The sequence below is a fragment of the Paroedura picta genome, chromosome 8 (assembly GCF_049243985.1).
Source record: "Paroedura picta isolate Pp20150507F chromosome 8, Ppicta_v3.0, whole genome shotgun sequence".
Classification (NCBI taxonomy): Eukaryota; Metazoa; Chordata; class Lepidosauria; order Squamata; family Gekkonidae; genus Paroedura; species Paroedura picta.
Genome location: NC_135376.1, coordinates 27,273,729 through 27,295,275, shown reverse-complemented (window position 1 = coordinate 27,295,275; position 21,547 = coordinate 27,273,729). Strand labels below are relative to the sequence as shown.

Sequence of the window (21,547 nt, the reverse complement as noted above, 5' to 3'; positions counted from 1 at the left end):
AATAGTGTTCAAGAATTTATACCATGTGGGATGCATTTCAATCTCAATTGCCTACCCCACCCAACTCTCCCACATAACACAAGAAAGACAGAGGTAGAAGTACCTCCCTCCATATTTTTACTATTCTAGTCTGGAACTAAATGAACAGTTTCCTGCTCATTTAGACTTGATGCTTAGCAATTGGGGCAACTGCACTACAATGTTAGCCTTTGAGCTCCAGGATCAGCAAGCTGGAAGCTACCCATCCAGTCCCAAATGGAAATAGCATTGAAGGCTCACACTACTTTGTTACAAAAGGAATCCCCAAATGATTCTCTCATCACACCCTCAGCTTATGCAAAACAAAGCTTATAGCTATACATAAAAGGTGACTTCACACCAAGGTTATTCTAAAAACCTGCATTTGCTTATCTCTGGTCTACAGATTTGTTTTATCTCTCATTTGAGATGGTAAGGGAGGTAAAGGTAATTGCTGACCTTTACAGTCATTTAAATTTTCATAGATTCCTTTGCTTATCAGTTGCCTAGCTGTGAATATACATTACAGTGTGAATATACAGTACTGCTTACCGTGTTTTTAAATGTGGTTCTAGTATTTCTTGAACATGATCAGGAAACATTTTCCAAAGTTTGGAACCTGGACAGTCAGTAGCCATTTCTCTACAATCATAAATAGACAGCAGCTCCTTTGAAAAAAAAAAGTTCAACATGAATGTGTTCATTCTGAATCCATCGTAAAATATTTCTGGGAAACAAAACTTTTAAAATAAAAAGGCCTTTATTATTCAGAGTGTAGCTGGTATTATTCTTGTTTTATAGTAATTCTTTTTTTCCTTCTACTTACTTTTCAAATAAACCCGAACAAAAATGTACCTTTTTAAAATGGACAAAGGCTTATGAATGGATTATATAATTCTGTGCAAATGGGTATTCTGATGAAGCTGCATGCAGTAGGACAGTCATGCTGTCATTCAAGTACAGACAGCAAATAAAGACTCTTCTTTCTTATGTAAGCTGGTACAGTGCTGTGGTTAAAAGAGGGACTGCCCTATGATCCAGGAAATATTATCTGTACCATGAATTCACTAGGTGGCCCATTTTCTCTAGCCTCAGCCAACTTCTGCAACTTGAGTATAACAAAGGCTTACTGTCTTAATGTCCATGAAGTGCTCCAAACAGCTAAAAGTCCAATTAAATGCTACTGTCGTACTCTTTAAGTGGTTTTGAATCCAGAGTGATGCCTTTTTATTGTTCTTACTATTGTTTTAAGGTAGTGGTTTTCACGTCCTTTGAATTGGGATCCACATCTAAACATTGACTGAACTTTTTTGGGCATACCTGCAAAGTCATTCGACGCCCTTTTCCCTTCCTCCACATAAAACGCAAGGAAGTCACATCAGTTAACACTAAATGCATCCATACTTCATTTTTCAGGCTGTATTACGTACATGCTCATTTTATAAATTATGCAGAGCATACCAAATTTGATATCAAGCTTCCTAGTGAGCCTCTCCTCCTAGAGCAATTCCCTAATAGTCTTACTGTCCACCCCGGCAAGAGAGCTCTGGATTACTTCTGGGTCCCAACTAGGGGTGAGCGGTTTGGTGAAGTTTGGCCGCCTCAGCAATCACCAAAGCCCAAGGCGGCCAGCACCGTGGGTCTGCAGGGTCTGTCTGCTTCCGATCCGCCACGGTGCCCAGAGGTAGGAGACTACATAGGGAACGGCACTTTCTCTGGAGGCAGCGTCTCAGAACGGAGCTTGTTAATATTTTCCTCTCTCTCTCTCTCTCTCTCTCTCTCTCTCTCTCCTGGGTTCAGGGTAGTTACCTCACTACTCCTGAACCCCGCCTCCTCCCTGACGCCAACCTTCCCAGTTAAGCAGCCTTCCTCCGACACTTCCGTTTGTTCCCGCTTCACCAACGCATCTCCCTGTTCATGTCGCTCTCATGGCCATCCATTGGCCTCCTTTGAGCCAGTTGAATCATCTTGAACCAGGGTTGGCTTACACAACAGGTTAGGTAGACGGGGTATCCCCGACATGCGGAGAGAAGGTGGCCGCACAAAGGTGCAGAGCTCTGTGCCTGCGTGCGGGCGCCGGCTGGTGTGCTGCTGCCGCCCATTCTCTCCATGCTGCTGGCCACCTCGGGCTTTGGTAATCGCTGAGGCGGCCGAAGCGCACCGAAGCGCTCACCCCTAGTCCTAACCCACAGTCTGGGCACCATCATCTGAAGTTATGAATTACTTTTATGTATCTGCTACGTGTTCTTCAAACACAACTAATAGTGTTCACAAATAAAACAAATTTCCTTACCTGAATAGCATAGGAAGCTGAATCTTGAGCTCGAACATTGTCAGCATAAGCCAAGAAGGCTCTTGTCAACTCCATTAACAATCCATACGCAAAATATGGATCTTCAACACCCGTCTGGGAAAAAGGTAGGGAGATGATGATTTTTTTGTTAATATAATGCTACTGAAGTCTAGTACCAAACTACAATTAAAGAAAATGGATATAGAAATAATAATTTCAAAAGGCACCAAAATGTACTATGACTTTTAATGAGAGTCATGGTGCTTCGGGTCAGTCAGGAAAAGTAACAGCTGACTACGGATGGGCACAAATCAGTTCATGAGCCAAAATTTGTGATGAATTTGGCCTGGTTCAAGAGTCACAAACCAAAGTTTGTGGGAAGAGACTTCACCAAGTATTTTCCTGAATTTTTCTCCCATTGAATTAGGGGTATTGACTGGATGTCAGTTAGTGTAGTGGTTAAGAGCAGCGGTTTCCAATTGGGTGAGCCAGATTTTATTCCCTACTTCTCCACAAACAGCCCAGCCTCCATTCCCTGATGACAAGCCAACCACTTCCTGTTTGTCATTTCCTCCCCATCACCCCTGCCTCTTTCCTTTACACGCTGCCACAGCTGACAGGCAGGGCACGCCTGCCTCATTCCTGCACTGAGCAAGGGATACCCCCCCACCCCACTCCTCAAGGTTTTGCCACCTGTTTCCTCCTCTGGTGACCGTCCAGTCTCCTCTACTGATATGTGTGAGGGCGTGGATGCTGCTCAAGTACAACATGGTATGAGAAATGTCAACGTTATTTTTCCTTACCACAAACCTAAGGCCTTTTCCTTGGTTGTCCCTTGTTGAAAAGTCTAGCCGGCCTGGATCTATAGCTCCCAGTTCACCTAAGCATTCTCCACAAAGCAGTCGAGCTTGAGAGTTTACATCCTGGCAGCCAATCAGGAGGACAGTCACCAGCTGAGATATAACTGGCTCAACAGTTTCACTGGCTGTTGAATATTTTATTAGTGACTCCTATAAAAAGGGGAGGGGGGAACAGAAATAAATTATACATGCATTCTGGGATTTTTTTATGTCTTTCAAGAGATGCAGCATTCCAATGAAACTGAAACAAAGCAGAAACAAATCCCTCATTTAGGATTAAACCAGACACTGAAGAAAATTAGTGTGGTTGTCCAAAATACATACTATAGTTAAAGTTTTGGTTTCCCCGTCTATTACTTCTACCAGACCTTAAACTGTGACATCGCAGTATTCTATGTTTCCGTGTTCCTAACTGATAATGAAAACTTAACCATGTGGAGCAGGTAAGATGCCTAATATCACAATAATAGGGCATTAAGTTCTACTAGATATCATGGAGGGAAACAGTGGAAGGAAATAGTGCAGAAGGGACTCAGTAGGACATTCTCAGAGTAGGGTTGCTGGGTCTCATCCAAGCATGAAAACTCCTGGGGCTTTTCTGCAGTGACTAAAAACTTTGCAACAACACCCATAAAGCTCTGCAGAATTTCATTACTTGCACAATAAAATCTCCTATTTCACGCACAGTGCGAATGCACTCCATTTGCCGCGCATTTTGTGAAACCTGAGAAAACGTAAGTTCCTCTCCTCCCCTGGGGGGGAATTCAGAGCAACCTACAGTGGAAGCTCAAAAGTCACACTGGCTTCTTCCATTGTTTCTCTCCTCTAAACGATGAAATTTGAGATCCAACCACTGCTGTATCCCTGCCCATCCTCCACTTCCCGCTGTATTTTTAAAAAAGATTTTGAACAGGATTGCATTAAAATACAGTTCCAAATACAGTTCCATCTTCCCCTCCAGCAAGATTGAAGGTTCAACAGAAGGCTTTGAAAATTTCATCAAGGGAAATGGACACCTGGCCAGTTTCAGGCAAAGAGGCTACAAATGTTAATTTCATCCAGCTGCCTCCAGGGCTTTCCCGAGTAAAAAAAAAAAAGCTTCTTTGTTTTACAACATAGGAGCATCCTAACATAATGTCTGTTTTATTTTTTAAAAATAACATGCACTATATGGGGGGGATGGGAGAGGGAACTGATGACACAGAATGCTTGCCTGAAGTGGCACACTTTTTAAAAAGGTGCAAACAAGTACTATTTTCCCCAAGCTGTCATTTATTTGCATTGCTCCCAAGAAGGCTTTTTTTTTTGGGGGGGAGAGGTTGGCAATGAGAACAAGACATGAGAACGTGGGGGGGGGGGTTTACAAAATTACATTATTGTAAAATAGAATTGTTCAGGAAGACATTTTTACAAAGGTTGCAATAAAATGATAATGATCAGTAGGGGTCTTTCAAAAATAAAATAGGGCTGTATACTATTACATAATTTTATTGCGTTTTTAGGGAGTATGACACCTTTTTGGCATAATTTGTTATGTCTGATATTTTCTCTAGTACACACATTTTTTAAAATTTAGTAATTTTCTTGAGTGTCAATAAAATCAGCAGGCTACAAATAAAATAAGGATCTGAAAAAGCAGAGAAGGGAAAGTCCTCTGTCTGAGGATCTGGAAGAAGCTGCTGGGCTTACTGGAGGGTTCTGGGTTACATGGTCCAGTGATCAGAATCAGCGTAAAGCAGATGTATATATTAGAGGAGCTCACTCGCAACTACACCAAATAAGTGCCAAGAAATCCAACAGTAAACCAAGTTATAATGCTGATTAGCACTACACAGTGTTTGTGGGAACAGTCACTATTGTCCTTTGATCACTCTGCAAGCACACTTATGCACATTAAGGTGGAATTAAGAAACTGATACTTTTAAAAGACAGAGAGAGAGAGAGAGAAAACAGTACATAAAAATCTTTCTTCTCATGTCCAGTTGACACTGAAACGACAAGCTCCCTTACTGTGTGACAGGTAACTGAATATCATGTAATTTACCTAGTACGGCTCACCTTTCTCAGCAATGTTGACAAGAAAAAGGAAGAAAGAGAGCGAACTGTAAGAATAAAATGAATGAGAACTTTCAAGCCTCTGATAGCATTTCTGTATAATTCTCCTTGCTGGGAGAGTGAGAAAGGGAGAATGCTATTCTGATAGAGATAGCAGATTTCCTGCTATACAAACCCAATAGCTATTTAGAAATAGGCATTTTACGTACTCTACATCAGGGGTCCCCAAACTTTCTGTGTCTGTGGCCACCTTTGGAATGCCACTCCCTCTCTTCCTCCCACTGGAAAAGTGCCAATGTGCTCCCCTTTTCTATATGCTGTGTGGCTGATTCTCCCCCCCCCCCCCCAAAAAAAAAAATATAGCCTTCTTGGGAGCAATGCAAATAAATGACAGCTTTCCCTTGATGAAATTTACAAAGTCTTCTGTTGAACCATACTGGCACAGCATGGTGAGTACAGCCACTGCTCTCCACAAAATGACTGCCATGGGAGGCAAAGTCAGATACAAAATGGCTGCGGTAACTTACATTCAGTGATACTTGTACTGCTGTGATATACTTAATGATAATCAGGCAAGGTATCAGTGGGTGCCAGAGCATTCACATGCACCACATTGGGGACCTCTGCCCTACACTGTAAAACCAAGAAGGCAGCTTTGCTGTTGTCATGGTTCATAGGTCGCACAAAGGCTGGAAAAGGCAGGTGGAAATGGCAGACCTACTGTGGTATTTCTGTACTTAGCATCACAACAAGAATGTAACACAATACACTAACCAACTCTTGCTATAGCACCCAAAACAATAAAACAAAGTAAAACTGAGCCACCCCCTTTCCTACTCTTTACTTTGCTTCTTGCTGATATTATTCACAGCCTGTGGAGCATTGACAACAATAGCTGCCCTAGCCCAAGCATTATGTGTTGTGGCCTTTGCCTTGTGGAATGAATGGCCTGCCTGAGGTGATCAGGAAGGCTCCCCCTCTTCCATCATTCTACAGATCAGGTAAAACAGAACTGTTCAGCAGGGCATTTTTATAAAGAGAATAGGGCTGTTGTAAAATGATCTGGTAAGGAAGGGCTAGAGAAACTATTGCACTGTTTATATGTTATCTCTTTAATACTGCATTAAGATTTTAATAAACTGGTTGTTGCATATCTTATATACCATTTTATTTATTCTATATTGTCTTTCACACTTTGTAATCCACTAAATCACTCCCTATATATCCAACTATCATTCTTTATATGAGGTTCCTCCTTCTTACCTTCTAGCGCCACACTTTTAAAATTCTCCCATCACTCACATGGCTTACTGCAGTGGTCCCCAACCTTTTTTAGGCTGGGGACCGGCAGGGCATTGGGCCGCGCCCGCAGGACCGCGCCTGCGCGGGCCACGCCCACGCTTCGGGCCGCGCCCGCGCATCGGTCCGCGCCCGGCCGCGCCCGCCGGCCGCACCCGCGAGCCGCGCCCAGCCGCTCCCGCCGGCCGCACCCGCGAGCCGCGCCCGGCCGCGCCCGCTGATCGGGCCACATCCGCGGGCCGCGCCCGTGGATCGGGCCGCGCCGGCGCGGCCTGCACGGGCGCGGCCCGGCCCTGATTCCTTCTCCCCGCCCTCCCGCAGTAAGTAGCTTCCCGGGCCTCAAGCTTGCGGCCTGGGAAGTTTTTTACTGCAGGGGTGGGGGGGGCGGGGAGAGGGAGCCGCGGCCCGGCGCCATGGCCTTTGCGGCCCGGCGCCGGGCTGCGGCCCGCAGGTTGGGGACCACTGGTTTACTGCATTCTAACACGGGGGCATTATGCTATTACCAATGTTAGCCATATGATCTAATTTGTTGTTAGCCATAAAAAGGATTTGGGTTGGATGCCTCTAGCCCTCCCAGTGCAGTCCACTGATCTTCACAAAATGCTGCTACTGGAGGACAGAGAACTCTGAGTGGGAAGAGGGAAATCAGTGGAAATTGCAAAATATTTTGTAGATTCAACATATTATTTCAGAACTTATAATGGCAGATAACTGTTGTAGTCAGAATCTTGACTGCATTTATATTCATTTTCAGTTGTTACTCATCAGATTTCAACCGTTGTTTTTACATACTTGGTTTTTGTATAACGTTTCCTTCAGACTAGTAAGAGCATGGATCCGAACGTCTACATTCTCATGCTGAATGGCTCGCATGGATAGCTGCAGTGCTGCCTGCAAGTCTGTACTTCTGGAAGTTTCCTGGGGGGAAGGGAACACAGTGCATGATCCAGTGACCAAACACTAAACCTCTTTTCAATATAATAATAAACTCAGCAAATTTTTAACAATAAAGTCTTTCATATCCATAGCTTTTGAATGGACACTGCAACAGAGTTTTAAGTAGTATAAATTCTCACAAAATAAAGTAGCGTAAAGGTTCACAAGTTAGAGCTCTGTTCATCTCATGCACGTAGGATCTTGTGAAATGAGCTCTGAGTCACAAAGGCTGATGCCAGAAAAAATTGTTTGTCTTCAACTATTTTGTTGCTACAGGCTAATGCAACTGCCCACTAGGAATTATTCTTACCCTCAAAACAAGCACCCCTTTTCTCTTTCTAACACAGTCCCAGGTATCCTGCTAAAATGTTTTGACATGAAATGTGTATTTGGTTTTTTTTACAATGTAACATAATTTATTCTAACTGTCCTGTCTGTAGAAGTATTACCACACCAAACCAACCAATCCACACTTCCTCATCCTCTATCTGCCTTCAGCTGCGAAATCAATGAACAGAGAATATTCTAGCAGATTGACAAATGTAGGCTCATTACATAATTTCAGCTAGAAAACCAAGTATAAATGCTAAAGTAGCATGTTAAAGACCAACAGAATTTTCTTGGGTATAAGATTTTGTGATTCCAACTGCCCGTTCAGGGGTAGTCAACCTGTGGTCCTCCAGATGTCCAGAGCCAGTTTGGTGTAGTGGTTAGGAGTGCGGACTTCTAATCTGGCATGCCAGGTTCTATTCTGCACTCCCCCACATTCAACCAGCTGGGTGACCTTGGGCTTGCCACGGCGCTGATAAAACTGCTCTGACCGAGCAGGAATATCAGGGCTGTCTCAGCATCACCCACTTCACAGGGTGTCTGTTGTGGGGAGAAGAAAGGGAAGGCGACTGTAAGCCGCTTTGAGCCTCCTTCGGGTAGAGAAAAGCGGTATATGAGAACCAACTACTCTTCTCCTTCTCCTGGGAATTGTAGCTCATGAACATCTGGAGGAATACAGACTAACTTGCCTACCCACGTAAAATGTTGTCACATATAGCATGGTACACATTACTTACAGTATTCCTTCTATGACAAAAGGGTGACTGAGAAATGTTTAGAAACATATTTCTTAGTGCTTACATTCATATATAGTTGAGAGTCATGGATAAAGTGAGGCTTCACTGCCAACCCTCTCCCTGTTGCAGCCCCAAACACCCTCTTAAATGGATCAGGAACCCAGGAATAACTGGGGCGGGGAAGTCAAAGTTATGCCACAAGAAGGGCAAGTCTTTGAAAAAAAATTTTTTTTTTAACATTGTGAGTAGACATTTCCGCTGGATACAGACCCATTATTTCTAACTTCAAATAGTTTATTATACAAAACTATACCTTTCTGTATTCCTGAAGAACTATTTGAATTTCTGTGAGTATAGGATGTTCGGGTAGAAAATATATTTCATGTAGATAGTCCTGTACTGCATCTCTGATCAACAATAAAATACGAGTGTCACAAATGTACGAAATAAAACAAACATCCAGAGAAATATAAAACTTCGCTATAGCCCAAAATAAAAGACACAATGAAACCATAAGGTAGAAATACTAGATACTAGATAGCGTAATACTAGATAGTGTAAGTGTTGATTATTGTTGAAATGAACCAAATTTAATGGTTCAAATATAACCTGTTCAGACAACTAAAAAAGTCCTAGCCTTTCATACACATAACTCTGTAATAACCACTGCCTCCTGTAATAACCACTGCCTCCTGCGGTCATTTTTAGATTCTATTTACCAAGGGAGGTTTTCTTATCTGGGCACATCACTCCAGACGATTTATTGAGGACCCACTCAGAACAGTCTACTGTATGTGACTCGATCTTGATTATTGGGCAGACTGTAATAGCTCAGTCAAACTGTGCCCCCTGGTTGAAGTTTTTAAAAAGAGATCATGAAAAAAAGAGATCTTATTTAGACGATCTCTCTCATCAAAACCTTAAAAGAGCATTTAACATAATTATGATTTCAATCTATGCACTTCTTATGGTTCATTATTCTCAAGTGCCGTTGACACTTCATTTTTGATATTTGTGGGGAACCTATAACAGTGGACTTGTTTGCCCTTTGGATTCAGATCCAAGGTCCAGATTTGTAGATAAGCTCTTAATGGTCCATAATCTATTGCATAGCCTTTTATTTCTTCCCCTGAGAAATTAAACTTGAGGAACAATAAGTTGTGTTTTGACAGAACCCTGCTTCCTGTCTCAGAATGAAGCTATAGAGTACTGTGCTGCCCCAAATGTAAAGTTTTGGTTGTGGAAGTTTTGTTTTTGATTTTTTTACAAAAAAGATTTCAGCTTAAAAATGACATACAGAGACCATATCTAGGTAAGTGAGTATTCCGCCTTATGGATGCACAGATATAATTTTGGGGCAAAATTAGAACTATCAGCAAGTGGTTTAACAGCCTTGACATAAACTGCCTATGCACGTAACTACCAGAATCAAAATTATGCAACTCTGTAACATTTGCAGAATCAGCTGTGCAAATCTATAATGTAATTCTAATGCATACTTGTTCATTCTGCAAAATATACACAAATTTTGGATAATGTAAATTTTAATTTTTAGATCATGCATCAGCTGTGACAGCAGTTAACTCTACGGGTGCCTGAAAGCCATCTGGAAAACCCCATTAACAACTTTTATTTGCAATACCTGTTTTCCACTATAAGAAAATGGAAGACTGCTGCAGTTTCTTTTGGCTGAACATTTATGAGAGGCAAGAGAGCTACTATCACATGACTGAGAAGGGAGCCAAGATGAGCCTGGTCCAAGGAGCGGACAAAGCAGTCCCAAGTCCTAAATGAAGAGAAGGAAGAGAAGTCAGGTAACATATGAAGAACATCTTTCCTGGTACACGCATCTCTTAAATCAATCACAGGATCTCAGTATCAGATTAATTTACAGTCATTTCAAACTTGGACTCTGCAGGGATTTATGAGACTGCACACTGACTACAATCGTAAATCACTCTTCGAGTACATGCTTTTCTTACTTGCAGCACAGTTCCGGGAAGTCATCTTTGTATCTCAATCCAGTCCGGAGTGTGGTCATCATTTTCACTCTCACAGCACTTATATATTTGGGGCCCATAAGCTTCATTAAAGCCATCAAGCTGTTTAAAGCCTGCATTGGGAATAAATATTTTTAAATCAATTAAGTTGTATGATTACAGTCTTTTACTCTATACCAAAAATGTATGGTTCTATTATTCATTGGAACTCCATGAGATCTCTTTGGTTTCTACATGGGGTTTCACAGATCCTTGGCAGTTTTTGACATTGACCACATACTATCTACAAGCACCAATGGCTCATAGGATTATACCACAGATTTTAATTGTTTTAACCTCTTATCCTGATTTGTTGAAGACAAGAACAACGTAGCTTGGAATACTTAAAGTCCCAACTTCAGCCCTCTCTCTCATGAACAGAAGGTTTACTCACCATCTTTTTATCTTCAATACCAATACTGGAACTTAATAGTTGCATGTTGAAGAAAGCCAAGATGCCCAACAGTTTTGGTTGTAGATAACCAGCCTAAATAATTAAAATAGTTCAGAATATTAATATCTTATTTTATAGGGTATGTTGCTATTCAAGTGACCCTCTGCTACAAAGCAGCAGCTTGAGGTAAAAATACCTTTCACCTCCACTTTATGCCAACAGTAACAAACTGGACAACATGGTTGCTTTTAGCTGGATAGTCACTCCCAGAATTTGACCTCCTGAGGTTAACTCAACAGTTATCCTATGTTAAACAAGGACATAGCTTGCTGATCAATGTCAATTCAGCATTTTACAAGAGGGATTTATTTGAAATCACAAAATATTTGTAACTATCTGTACCAAATTGCTTCACACATAGATATAAAAAATTGGATAAGTGCAAAGGTACCATCATTTCCATAAGAAAAATAAGTTGGTTTGTCAGCTGGGAACACTGGTGGGATAAAGCATTAGTGGTGCCTAAGAGACTAAGAGGAAATTACATTGTGGACACCATGACATCACCTCAAAATGATGTCATAGCATCACACAACAGGAATTCCCCTCCTTCCATATGAAAACCACAGATAAAGGAATTTCTAGAGCATCACCCAATGCCATGACATCACTTCCAGTTCCAGTGCTGTCATCCCCCCCCCCGGCTGTTCCACTGGGTAGTTTGAGTGCTGCAACCAGCATTTTGAGTGTTGCAACAGGCAACCCAGTAAGTCTAAAAAGAAGTGAGATATAACCAGCAGCTCATCAACTCTGCTGATTTGTTCCTGAGATCTCCTCCCCAAAGAGCCTTCCCCAAATGCCTCTAAACACTATATATCATAATATAAAGACAATACATCTCCTTCCTCTGCATGAAACCCAAAGGAACAGTAATAGAACTATTACTTACCATTAACTCAGGGGATGTTATATCCTTAGGTCCCTGATATGGGTCATCATTAGATGCAAATGAAGCCAGTATTGATAAGCCATTGAAGACTTGCTGGTAGTGTTCTCCTATCCGTAGCAATAATTCGTTATGTAATCCCTGATAGTCCTGCCTCAGTAGACTGCCCAGTTCTATCTCTGTTTCATTCTGTAAGGCATTTGTCAAAAGCCAAAAGTACAACAAAAATAATACAGCAAGAACAAATTATATCAGAGTCAAAGGTTATTAGGAATTGAACTTGACCAGTTAAATGGAAATAAAACAGCTTCCCATGAAACCCGACCTCAACATCAATCAGTAAATAATCTTATTGCAAAAGTCACAATTACATCTAATAATTTTGAACTAAATATAAGAACAGTGAGAAAGGTTGAACTAGCTACAGTCTGGCTGAACTAGCTATAGTCCTATAGCATAAACCCTTGAAATTAAATGTATTTATTCATTCATTCATTTAATTTATATACCGCCTGTGTTATCTAGTGAGTCAAGAGGAATTGGCGATTTTGTTTATGCAGCCAGGAATAGCAAAAGGTATTATTTGATGGTAAATTGCCCTAATGTGAACTATTAACATAAATTAGGATCCCAGACCCATAGCATTTTAAGCACATTGGGTTCAACAAATAAGTTGCTGAGAGATTGCAGAGAGAACTTTGGACATAACCCCACCATACCAGGTTCCCTAATACTGATCCAAACAGTCATTCAGAAAACTAAATGTTACCTTGAGATAATGTAATGCTCGCTCCAGCTCATCCTTAGTACAGAAGCAGACTAAATGAGAGAAGATGTACTTGAAGTTGTTGATGAGGATCTCTCTGCGGCTTACATTTAGCTGTTTGGATATTGTTCGAATGATCATAGAGGCTGCAGGGCTGGCCTTGGCAGCAAGGTCAGGCAGCAGAACTTGCAGAATCCGCTGACAAAATGAAAAGATAGCCACTGCTTTGAAAACTATTTTCCCCCTTTGAATGAACATATATTTGCAAACCTATTCAGAATGGCAAGTGGGGTCATGGCTCAGTAGAAGAGTGTGATATACATGCAGAAGACCCCAGGTTCAATCCCTGGCATCTCCAGTTAAAACAAGCAGGTAGCAGGAGAGCCTCCTAGACAGTCACTGTCAAAGTCAATAATCTTGATCGACCAATGGTCTGACACAGTATAAGGCATCATATGTTCATGGAACAAGCTGCAAATTTAACAGCATGAAAAGATAATGGAGAAACATACAACTGACATTTGAAAATACAAATTCCTACCAATAGTAAACAAGTGTTTATAGTGACTAAGATATTTCCACCCTCTGTACCTCCAGCTCTTAGGCTTTTAGACACCTCCTTCTGTTTTTCTCCCAGAGACAATCAAATGTGAAAACCTTATGTCTGCAAGCATTAATTAACAAATACAAGCCTACATATGCAAAAGCTTATCTTAACACTGGACTATAACATATTATAAAGTATTATACTTACACTGAGAAAACGATTGAGATCTGGGAAATCAAAAACACTGGCAATTTCAGATAATATGTCCAGGGCTACTTCTCTTTGATGAGCACTCTCTTGTTTCTGCAATTCATTGCTTTGAATGGGAGTGTTAGAAAGCATTGCCATTTGGCTGGAGTGCAGAGATTCCACCAAAAACTAAGCATGAAGAAATACATCTATTACTTGAACTCTTTGCATCTAAAAAAATCTATCAACTAATGTAAAGCGTACTCTTTCACTCTACTACCTAAATAGGTCTGGTAACAAATGCTGCCCCCCCCCCAAGAAAACCCATCTTACCCAAGAAGACCCACCCTCCTTGCCAACAGTGATGATGTTATTAGAATACAAACAGGCACAGACCCATAAGATTCACCTCCCTTTGCTTGTTCTTCCTCCGTGCAGTTGCCTCCGTGTGCCAGGCCGCAGCTCCTCCACATGCAGGCAACTCAAAGGAAAATGGAAACCCCCTCCCCTCCCCACTGCCTAGTTGCTCTCCATTTTCCCCTGCCCCAGTCATCTAACCTTTCACCACTTTGTTCACCCATTTGCCCTCCTCTCCACCACTCAGGGCAGGGGGTACAGCAACCGAGGATCCTGCCTTCTCACTTTTGTTCACAGAAACCTGCACACCTACTTCTATTGACTTCTCTAATTTTGTCTCATTTACATGGTAACTCAACTGCTAAGCAAGCATGTCAGTGGAAACCACAATAGCCTGCTGTTGCTGCATTATCACTATCTGGATTGTAAAAAAAAAAAAAAAAAAAAAAAAGCAAGAGGGAGTAGACACAGTGGCCATCCCTCCAGCACAGCATTCTGAGCATGTCAGTCCTGAGAAATCTACATGGAACCTTCGTAGCCAAGAAACTTCTGTGAACGGGAGGATAAGTGGATAGGGGTGGGGTTTTCTGAAATATATACGGGATTGGATGCAGGATTGCTAGGAGATAACATACCTGTTGCCTTTATGTTTTTAATCCCCTTCCTCAAAACAGCTCAGTGCAACATAATGCAGTTGTCCCTTCCCCATTTTACCATGACAGTAATCCTGGGAGACTGACTACTCAATCAAGGCAACCCAATGAGCATCATTGCTCAGCAGGGTTTTTAACAGTTTGGGTTGGATAATGTAACTCCTATACCACACAGTCTCTCAGAGGCAAAACAAACCAAGAGGGGGAGATACCCATTTCATATTTCAATAGCACCCTCAATAATAAGATCAGTATTAAATATTGTTTTAAATTATTTGAATTCTCTACCTGACAGATGGATTTCTTGTACTGACTGAAAAATGCTTGCAACTTAGTTGACTTGGCAGCAGCCAAAGCTCTGATCTCTGTATATGCCGCTCCAGCCACAGATGGCGACTTGGACAACAAGCAATGCAACAAGTGTAGGAGTGCAAAAGGCACCAAATCTCCTTTTGATGCCCTTACAAAGATAAACAGAAAAACAAATCATGTATCATTAGTAAGCAGCACTGGAGTAAACAAAGACAATTTATAGAATCATAGAATAATAGAGTTGGAAGGGACCTCCTGGGTTATCTAGTCCAACCCCCTGAACTATGCAGGACACTCACATCCCAATCGCTCATCTACTGTAACTGAAATCTACTGAAATCATGTAACTGAAATCTACTGAAACTAAAATCTGGGCAGATGCTTCAAAACACGGTTTAACATAGGAGTAACTACATCTTGGTAACACTGAAAAAACATTTCTCCAGAGCCCATATTTTACATGAAAGATCTTGCTGAACTGAAATACTTGATTGAGTTAAAAACAGCACCGGTAGAGAGGTACCTTCCAATATCCCCTGTTGTGAGAATCAATGTATCCTTCAGTTCACTGTTTCTTGACATTTTGGCATTTGTATAAGCCTCTTTCATTTTGGAAACAAAGAGCTGAAATAGCAAATTTGAAATTATTATGGTGAAGGTGCTGATTAGGTGCTGAAATAGCCCTTAAAATTATGAATAGGAAATACCTAAGTCTTTTACCTCTTTTAAAAAACCTTCCTCAGTCTCTGAAGAACCCAATATGTGCTTGATATGGCTACTAAAAGCCACTCTTACATCTTTGTCTGGATCTTCCATTAGGTTTAAGAAAGCTCCAATTACAGCTTTAACATCCAGTTCATCTTCTCGAAAGTTCAAATGTTTACAAAAGAGGGAGAGGTTCTCTACTAAAACTAAGCAAGAAAGAAATAGGAAATTCAGATATCTGAACAAAAGTCAAACTACAAGAACATCAAGAGCAAAGAGGAATAATCAACTGGTGGTCCCTGGGCTGCATCCAGGCTCTGCTCTGCTATACATTTCAGTACCAGAATAAGAGAATAAGACAAAGGCCTATAATTCTTTGGCAGGACAGCCTGCAACATACAAAGATACATTTCATATTCTTCTCACAATTTGTTATGGAGAAGAGATGCCACAGATTACTTTGTACTTCTCAGAATCCTTTCCTTTGCAAAATAAAGGAATATTTCAGAGGCAACCTCACTGTCACACCTACTAGAATTAAAGCGATACATGGGTATAATACAGCTGCTCGATTACCCAGTGAAGATACAGAAGCCTCTGGGACATCACATTTTGCAAAGGAAGAAGTCACTTATAAGGTATGAAGCAGCCCAATTCTCTCCTGGCTGTATTTTTCATTTTGAATTAATTGCTCCATATCAGATTCTATATCTGAAATATCACTGCAGAAGCAAAATAAACTTAGCTAAAAACAATACCATTGTTGATGTATCCAAAAATCAAACTTACCAAGCTTTACTTGACTGGGTACATTGCATTCCAGGAGACTTAGAAATGGCTTGAAAACTGTAGCTTTCACAACACAAGTTGCCTCATGAGAACAAGTCACAACAAGGCTGCTACAGAGCATGTCACAACTTTTGAGCTGGATGTTGGGTTCATTTAAAGGAGGTCTTAAATTAAAGCTGCCAGAAAGACAGCAAGCTAATGTTCCGATGATGCTGGCATAAGCTTTCTGGACTAAAAGAGATTCATCTTTTATTTGATCTCTGAAACAGAAATAAGCACTGGTTTTCCACAATATTTTTTGAATGCAAAGTAGCATTTTCCCCACAGCTGTTGTGTGTATATACCCCTTCTGTCTATATATTCATTAATATCATGCACATGTCTGGTATTAACCAAATACATTGCATATCTTATGGATTCTATATTCTTTAATCATACAGATCTTCAAATTCTTGACCCAAAACATTTCTTTACCTTTTGGGATTAATAAAGACATTGAAAGCACCATCCTTCCAAGGAAAGGCTAAAGAATTTGGGACACACTTGTACACAAAAATATTAACACGGCTGAAGTTTAGAAAATATATATTATGTGGAGATAGTGGACACCAAAATCCACAAGTTAGCCTGGTAACCAGATAGAACCTCCAGTAGTAGTAAGCCATTCAAAACCCATTCCATGCTTTGCTGGAGACCTTCCCACTGCTAGAAACATGTTGGATTAGATACCTTCAGTCTACTCCGGTAGAAGTCTTAAATTTCAAAAAATTAGAATAGTCTTTAACATGCTAGTGTAGTTTCCACTACTTGGATAGCAATGTATTCATTTAAAAGCACCAGTGGGACAAAAGGAGTCAACAAAACTTAATATATCCTTTTTCTCTGCCCCTAGAAAGGCAGAACAAGTAAAACATACTAATACCATCGCCTCTAACCATTACAGAAAAGGGGGGCTTAGCCTTTCATTGGGTGATGGTTCAGAACATGAACCATGAAGATGATCATGAAGTAATGAGAAAGGTCTTGAACAAAAAATAAGCTAGCACTGGAAAAGCCATGGAGGAATGGCTAGCTATGTTGACAGAAAGCTGCACATGTCTGGCACGAAGATCCCCCCCTACAAAAAAAAATCAGACTACAATGGCTGAGTTACAATCAAGGCTTATTCAGTCCCTTTTAATAAAATCTGACTATTTTAAGGCTACGAGATAGGGACATTCCATTAGGTTGCCCACATATACTCTGAACTAGCTGTACAGAGGGGAAGAAATCTGGGACCAAACTCAAAAGCTGATTTAAAAGAAGAAACCAGAGGTTGCCCCTGTCACCACCACCCCTAATTAAGCTGTGACCCATCAGACATCTTTCCTCTGCATACTAAGTTGTAAACCTGTGCACTTCAGGACAGAACATTAAAGTGTCCCTATTACACTTATATTCAAAAAGCTACTACTTTTATTACCTTTAAGCTCTTCCACCCCTTCCCAAAAGCATTTCAGAGCATAAATTCTACATACAAAATATATGGAGGCAATGCAGCATGTGATTTTTGGTGCATCAGGATAGGAAATCCTTTAACACAGTTAGCTCTGATAATTTCATGGGGACTCTGTAATGCACGTTGATAAACAGAATTTCTCCACTTCCGGCATAATCTTCTTGGAATCAAAGAAAGAAGAAACACACAGTATGACTGAGTTTCAGGTACTAAAGGAGAAAAACAAATACACTGTAAGGCAATTTGCCAATGGCTTCCACAAAAAGTTATTTCTTTGAGTTATGTTCTTTGAGAACTATGCAGTCATTTTAGAAATTGTTTTTAAAGTCTTAAAATAAATTCTTAATACAAGTATTTCAAGCCAGTATATTTTTCACCTATTAACCAGTCTTTGAAATTACTATCTAAACAGAGAAATATATATGTTTGTAAGAGTAAATATAGCTGTTTTACTTACAAAAGTCTCTTCCAGCATGTTGGCTCAAGGCCAAAAGATTCATATTAGCTGAAGGCAGGTGGACTGAAGGCTCATCAGAATGACTGGAAACCCATGGCAAACACAGCATTCCAAATAAGTTTCCAATAATCTCATCATTAAGGTGGACATTTACTTTGAGGGAGAGGAAGAAAACACTAAATGAAATTATTAACAAGATAATTTGTGAAACAGAAACACACGTTTAGCAGAATATTCTGCAGTATGATGGAAAGGCAGTATAGTTATAGGCAGAATTGCACCTTTCTAAGTGCATAGAAGCCAATGGGCTAAGAAGGGTGTGGCATGCTTAGGATCGCATTTCTAGTCATCTTAAATTAGGGAAGGCTCAGTGCTCGATGGCCTTTGAAAAACATACTTTACAAATAGAAAATCGCATATTCAGTCCTACTCCATGCTTTTATGGAGAGAATGGATTATTTTAGACCAATTCAGTTCAGTTGTTAGGATATTCCTGGAACTGAAATGGCTTTAGTTCACACACTAAAGATATTTTAAGAACAGAAGTATAACTCAACCCTGTTTGCTTCTTCCAGAACTCTTGGCAAACCATGGGGTACCTCCTGCACCACTAGGTTAGAATGGCTATCAGAGGCACCATACTAAGGTAAACCTCATCCTTACTGGCCAATCAGTACCAGAAGATGGTGCTGTATTAATCCTGTTCTTAGCATTTGTCCTAAAGGGTCTGAGAGTTCTACTTCATCTATGCCATTTAACATTAACAGCTAGGTGGGTTATCTGGAAATACCAAAGGAGGTGTAATAGGAACCATGTGCAAAACTCTCCTCTTCAGCAGAGTCGAGCAAGACAGCAGATGAACACATTTGAGGAGGTAAAGGGCAGGGTAGTAACTATTAAACTGAAATTCAATATAGGTAAGATTAAGGTTCTGTTGGCTGACAATAGCAAAATGAGGAGTCAGTCTGCATTGGATGTGGTTACACTATCCCTGAAATATCAGGTTCACAGCTAGTGGGTATTTTTAAACCCAACACTACAGGTGGCCATTCAGGTTTTCTCTGTGTATGCACTGCCTTGGGTTGCATCGCTTCTTGTAAAAGCAAAATCTAGCAGCACTTACCCACTACGAAACTGAAAAGTGCATTCACCCTGAGTTATGTAGTACAGGCCAATTAAATGCTGGTTAACCAACAGCAGAGGGCAAATGTTAACTGCTGTTATTTTATATCACAGCTCACCTTGCATATAAAGTAAGGCATCAATGACCTTCACCACTCTTTGAATTACTTGCTTTGAATCACTTGAAGTGAATTCCAACAGCTTCCAACAGACTTTAAGTACTCTCATGATGAACTCAGAAGAAATCCACATTAACTGAACAGGCTCTCCTGATTTCAAAGGCAAACCAGCTTTACATTTACGATTATATGAATTGCACAGATGGCTGATTTGGTGACCTGTACTGTTAAGAAAAAGAAGGGGGAATCACCTGATCACTTGTGGCTAAGGAACACATTTTATCGTTGCGATACAATTGCAGTTCTCAAAACTCAACACTGGAGAACATTCACTTCTCAGACAATGGAATGATTTTAAACCATGCCAATCACACTCCTTTCAAAATAGTTCTACAATTATATATTCCTACTCACTGTACATTCTTTCCACTTAGGATCCCCCACTAAGGGGGGAAAAAAACCCTCTTTTACTGAAGCAAAAAGGTAGCTTAGAAATAAAAATGACAGCTTCTACAGGGCATTTTGGTAAAAAAATCAACTGCCAGCACTTTATATTTTATACAAAAATAGAAAATAAAAACAGTGCACAAGCATTTGCAAAAACAACTTTCCAGGTCTCACACACATTTGTAACATTTAAGATACAAGATATTCATTTGATGTTTCTACCTGCTGAAATTTTGTGTAATGTGTACTGTACACAGAGCAGCCAGTTGCAGTATTATAGCAATTCCCTCTATGGTTTGCAGAAGTTCCTCTGATAGACTGTCTTCTTCCAGGCAAGACAAGAGAGATTCAGCCTTCTTGCTGATAGCATTCCACAACATGCTCTTCATTTTCATATTCACAGGAGTTGGCCTATGCATCAACGTTTTATTTTAGACAATGTTTGTTTCTTCTTAAAAAAAATATTCTTTATGCTGAACCCAACATAAATTGAACTTTAACTTCCATCTTTTGCCCCAGGATAGTAAAGCATTGATTTCTTCAGCATAGTTTATTTATGAAATAGAAAAGTGAACATTAACGTTTTCAGTGCACAGGGCAGCCCCACAACTATGAATCAGATTAATCAGATTGCTACATTAGTGCAAGAGCCTCTTGTGGCGCAGAGTGTTAAGGCAGCCGCCTGAAAGCTTTGCTCATGAGGTTGGGAGTTCGATCCCAGCAGCCGGCTCAAGGTTGACTCAGCCTTCCATCCTTCCGAGGTCGGTAAAATGAGTACCCAGCTTGCTGGGGGGTAAACGGTCATGACTGGGGAAGGCACTGGCAAACCACCCCGTATTGAGTCTGCCATGAAAACGCTAGAGGGCGTCACCCCAAGGGTCAGACATGACTCAGTGCTTGCACAGGGGATACCTTTACCTTTACCTTACATTAGTGCAATCAGTAACAATCACTGTGACTGAGGAAATCATGTGATTTGTACCCACATTAAATGCAATTATTTTCACTTAAATGGCAGTGGAAATGCAGAATATTTTAAAGCCAAAATTAAAAAGCATCTTTTAAAGCAGATGCTAAGAGGCAGCTTTCAGCAACACAGAAGTTCTATCTTTTACTTATTACTTGATAACGTTTCTATGGAATGTCTATAGAATTACAACATCATACTCTGCTGATTCAGGAAACTTTTTAGCATGCTTTAAGGACATGCTTCGTCGTATCCTTTTTTCCGGAATTTCATCACTGCTACTGCTGTTCCATCCATCAGCATCAGAAGCCTCTGGATTAGTACCACGAAACTCCTGGCTGATCTCTGCTGCTTCAGTCTTCAAGGCAATGTAAAGTGGACTCAGCAGATACTAAGGCAGAAATACACACAAACACCCCTCAGTACTGCTGTACAACTTTACATTTCTTACAGTTACAGGAAGTCTCAGCTTTATTTTTAAAAAAGGAAATGTCATGATGTGCCATATATATATATATTCTGAATTTTTTAAAATAAGGAAAATATCATTTTAAAAGGCTCTAATACATTCATTTATTCATTCAAGAGCAGCATCTTGTTCTTCCAACAGAATTACCAGGTTCTTCTCTGGTAGGTCAGAAAAAGGTATCCCAAAAACATCTATTCCACGTGCATTTTCTGGAATGGTTATCTGCAAATACTTTAAATACAA

General features: G+C 40.5%; 1 protein-coding gene across 1 annotated transcript in view; it reads right to left on the bottom strand.

Moving 5' to 3' along the window:
• The window catches only part of ATR (ATR checkpoint kinase), a 51,686-nt gene that overhangs the window by 23,110 nt on the left and 7,029 nt on the right, over nt 1–21,547 (bottom strand). The window contains exons 5-24 of the mRNA XM_077348770.1: nt 21,036–21,226; nt 20,091–20,279; nt 19,422–19,645; nt 18,181–18,333; nt 17,743–17,932; nt 16,226–16,485; nt 15,452–15,642; nt 15,255–15,355; nt 14,708–14,879; nt 13,428–13,598; nt 12,677–12,871; nt 11,911–12,096; nt 10,962–11,054; nt 10,511–10,641; nt 10,171–10,314; nt 8,842–8,935; nt 7,318–7,443; nt 3,115–3,321; nt 2,312–2,425; nt 571–686 (exon numbers count right to left, since the gene is read on the bottom strand). Coding sequence (XP_077204885.1) covers nt 571–686; nt 2,312–2,425; nt 3,115–3,321; nt 7,318–7,443; nt 8,842–8,935; nt 10,171–10,314; nt 10,511–10,641; nt 10,962–11,054; nt 11,911–12,096; nt 12,677–12,871; nt 13,428–13,598; nt 14,708–14,879; nt 15,255–15,355; nt 15,452–15,642; nt 16,226–16,485; nt 17,743–17,932; nt 18,181–18,333; nt 19,422–19,645; nt 20,091–20,279; nt 21,036–21,226 — 3,248 coding nt within the window. The remainder of the gene's footprint in view (nt 1–570; nt 687–2,311; nt 2,426–3,114; nt 3,322–7,317; nt 7,444–8,841; nt 8,936–10,170; nt 10,315–10,510; nt 10,642–10,961; nt 11,055–11,910; nt 12,097–12,676; nt 12,872–13,427; nt 13,599–14,707; nt 14,880–15,254; nt 15,356–15,451; nt 15,643–16,225; nt 16,486–17,742; nt 17,933–18,180; nt 18,334–19,421; nt 19,646–20,090; nt 20,280–21,035; nt 21,227–21,547) is intronic.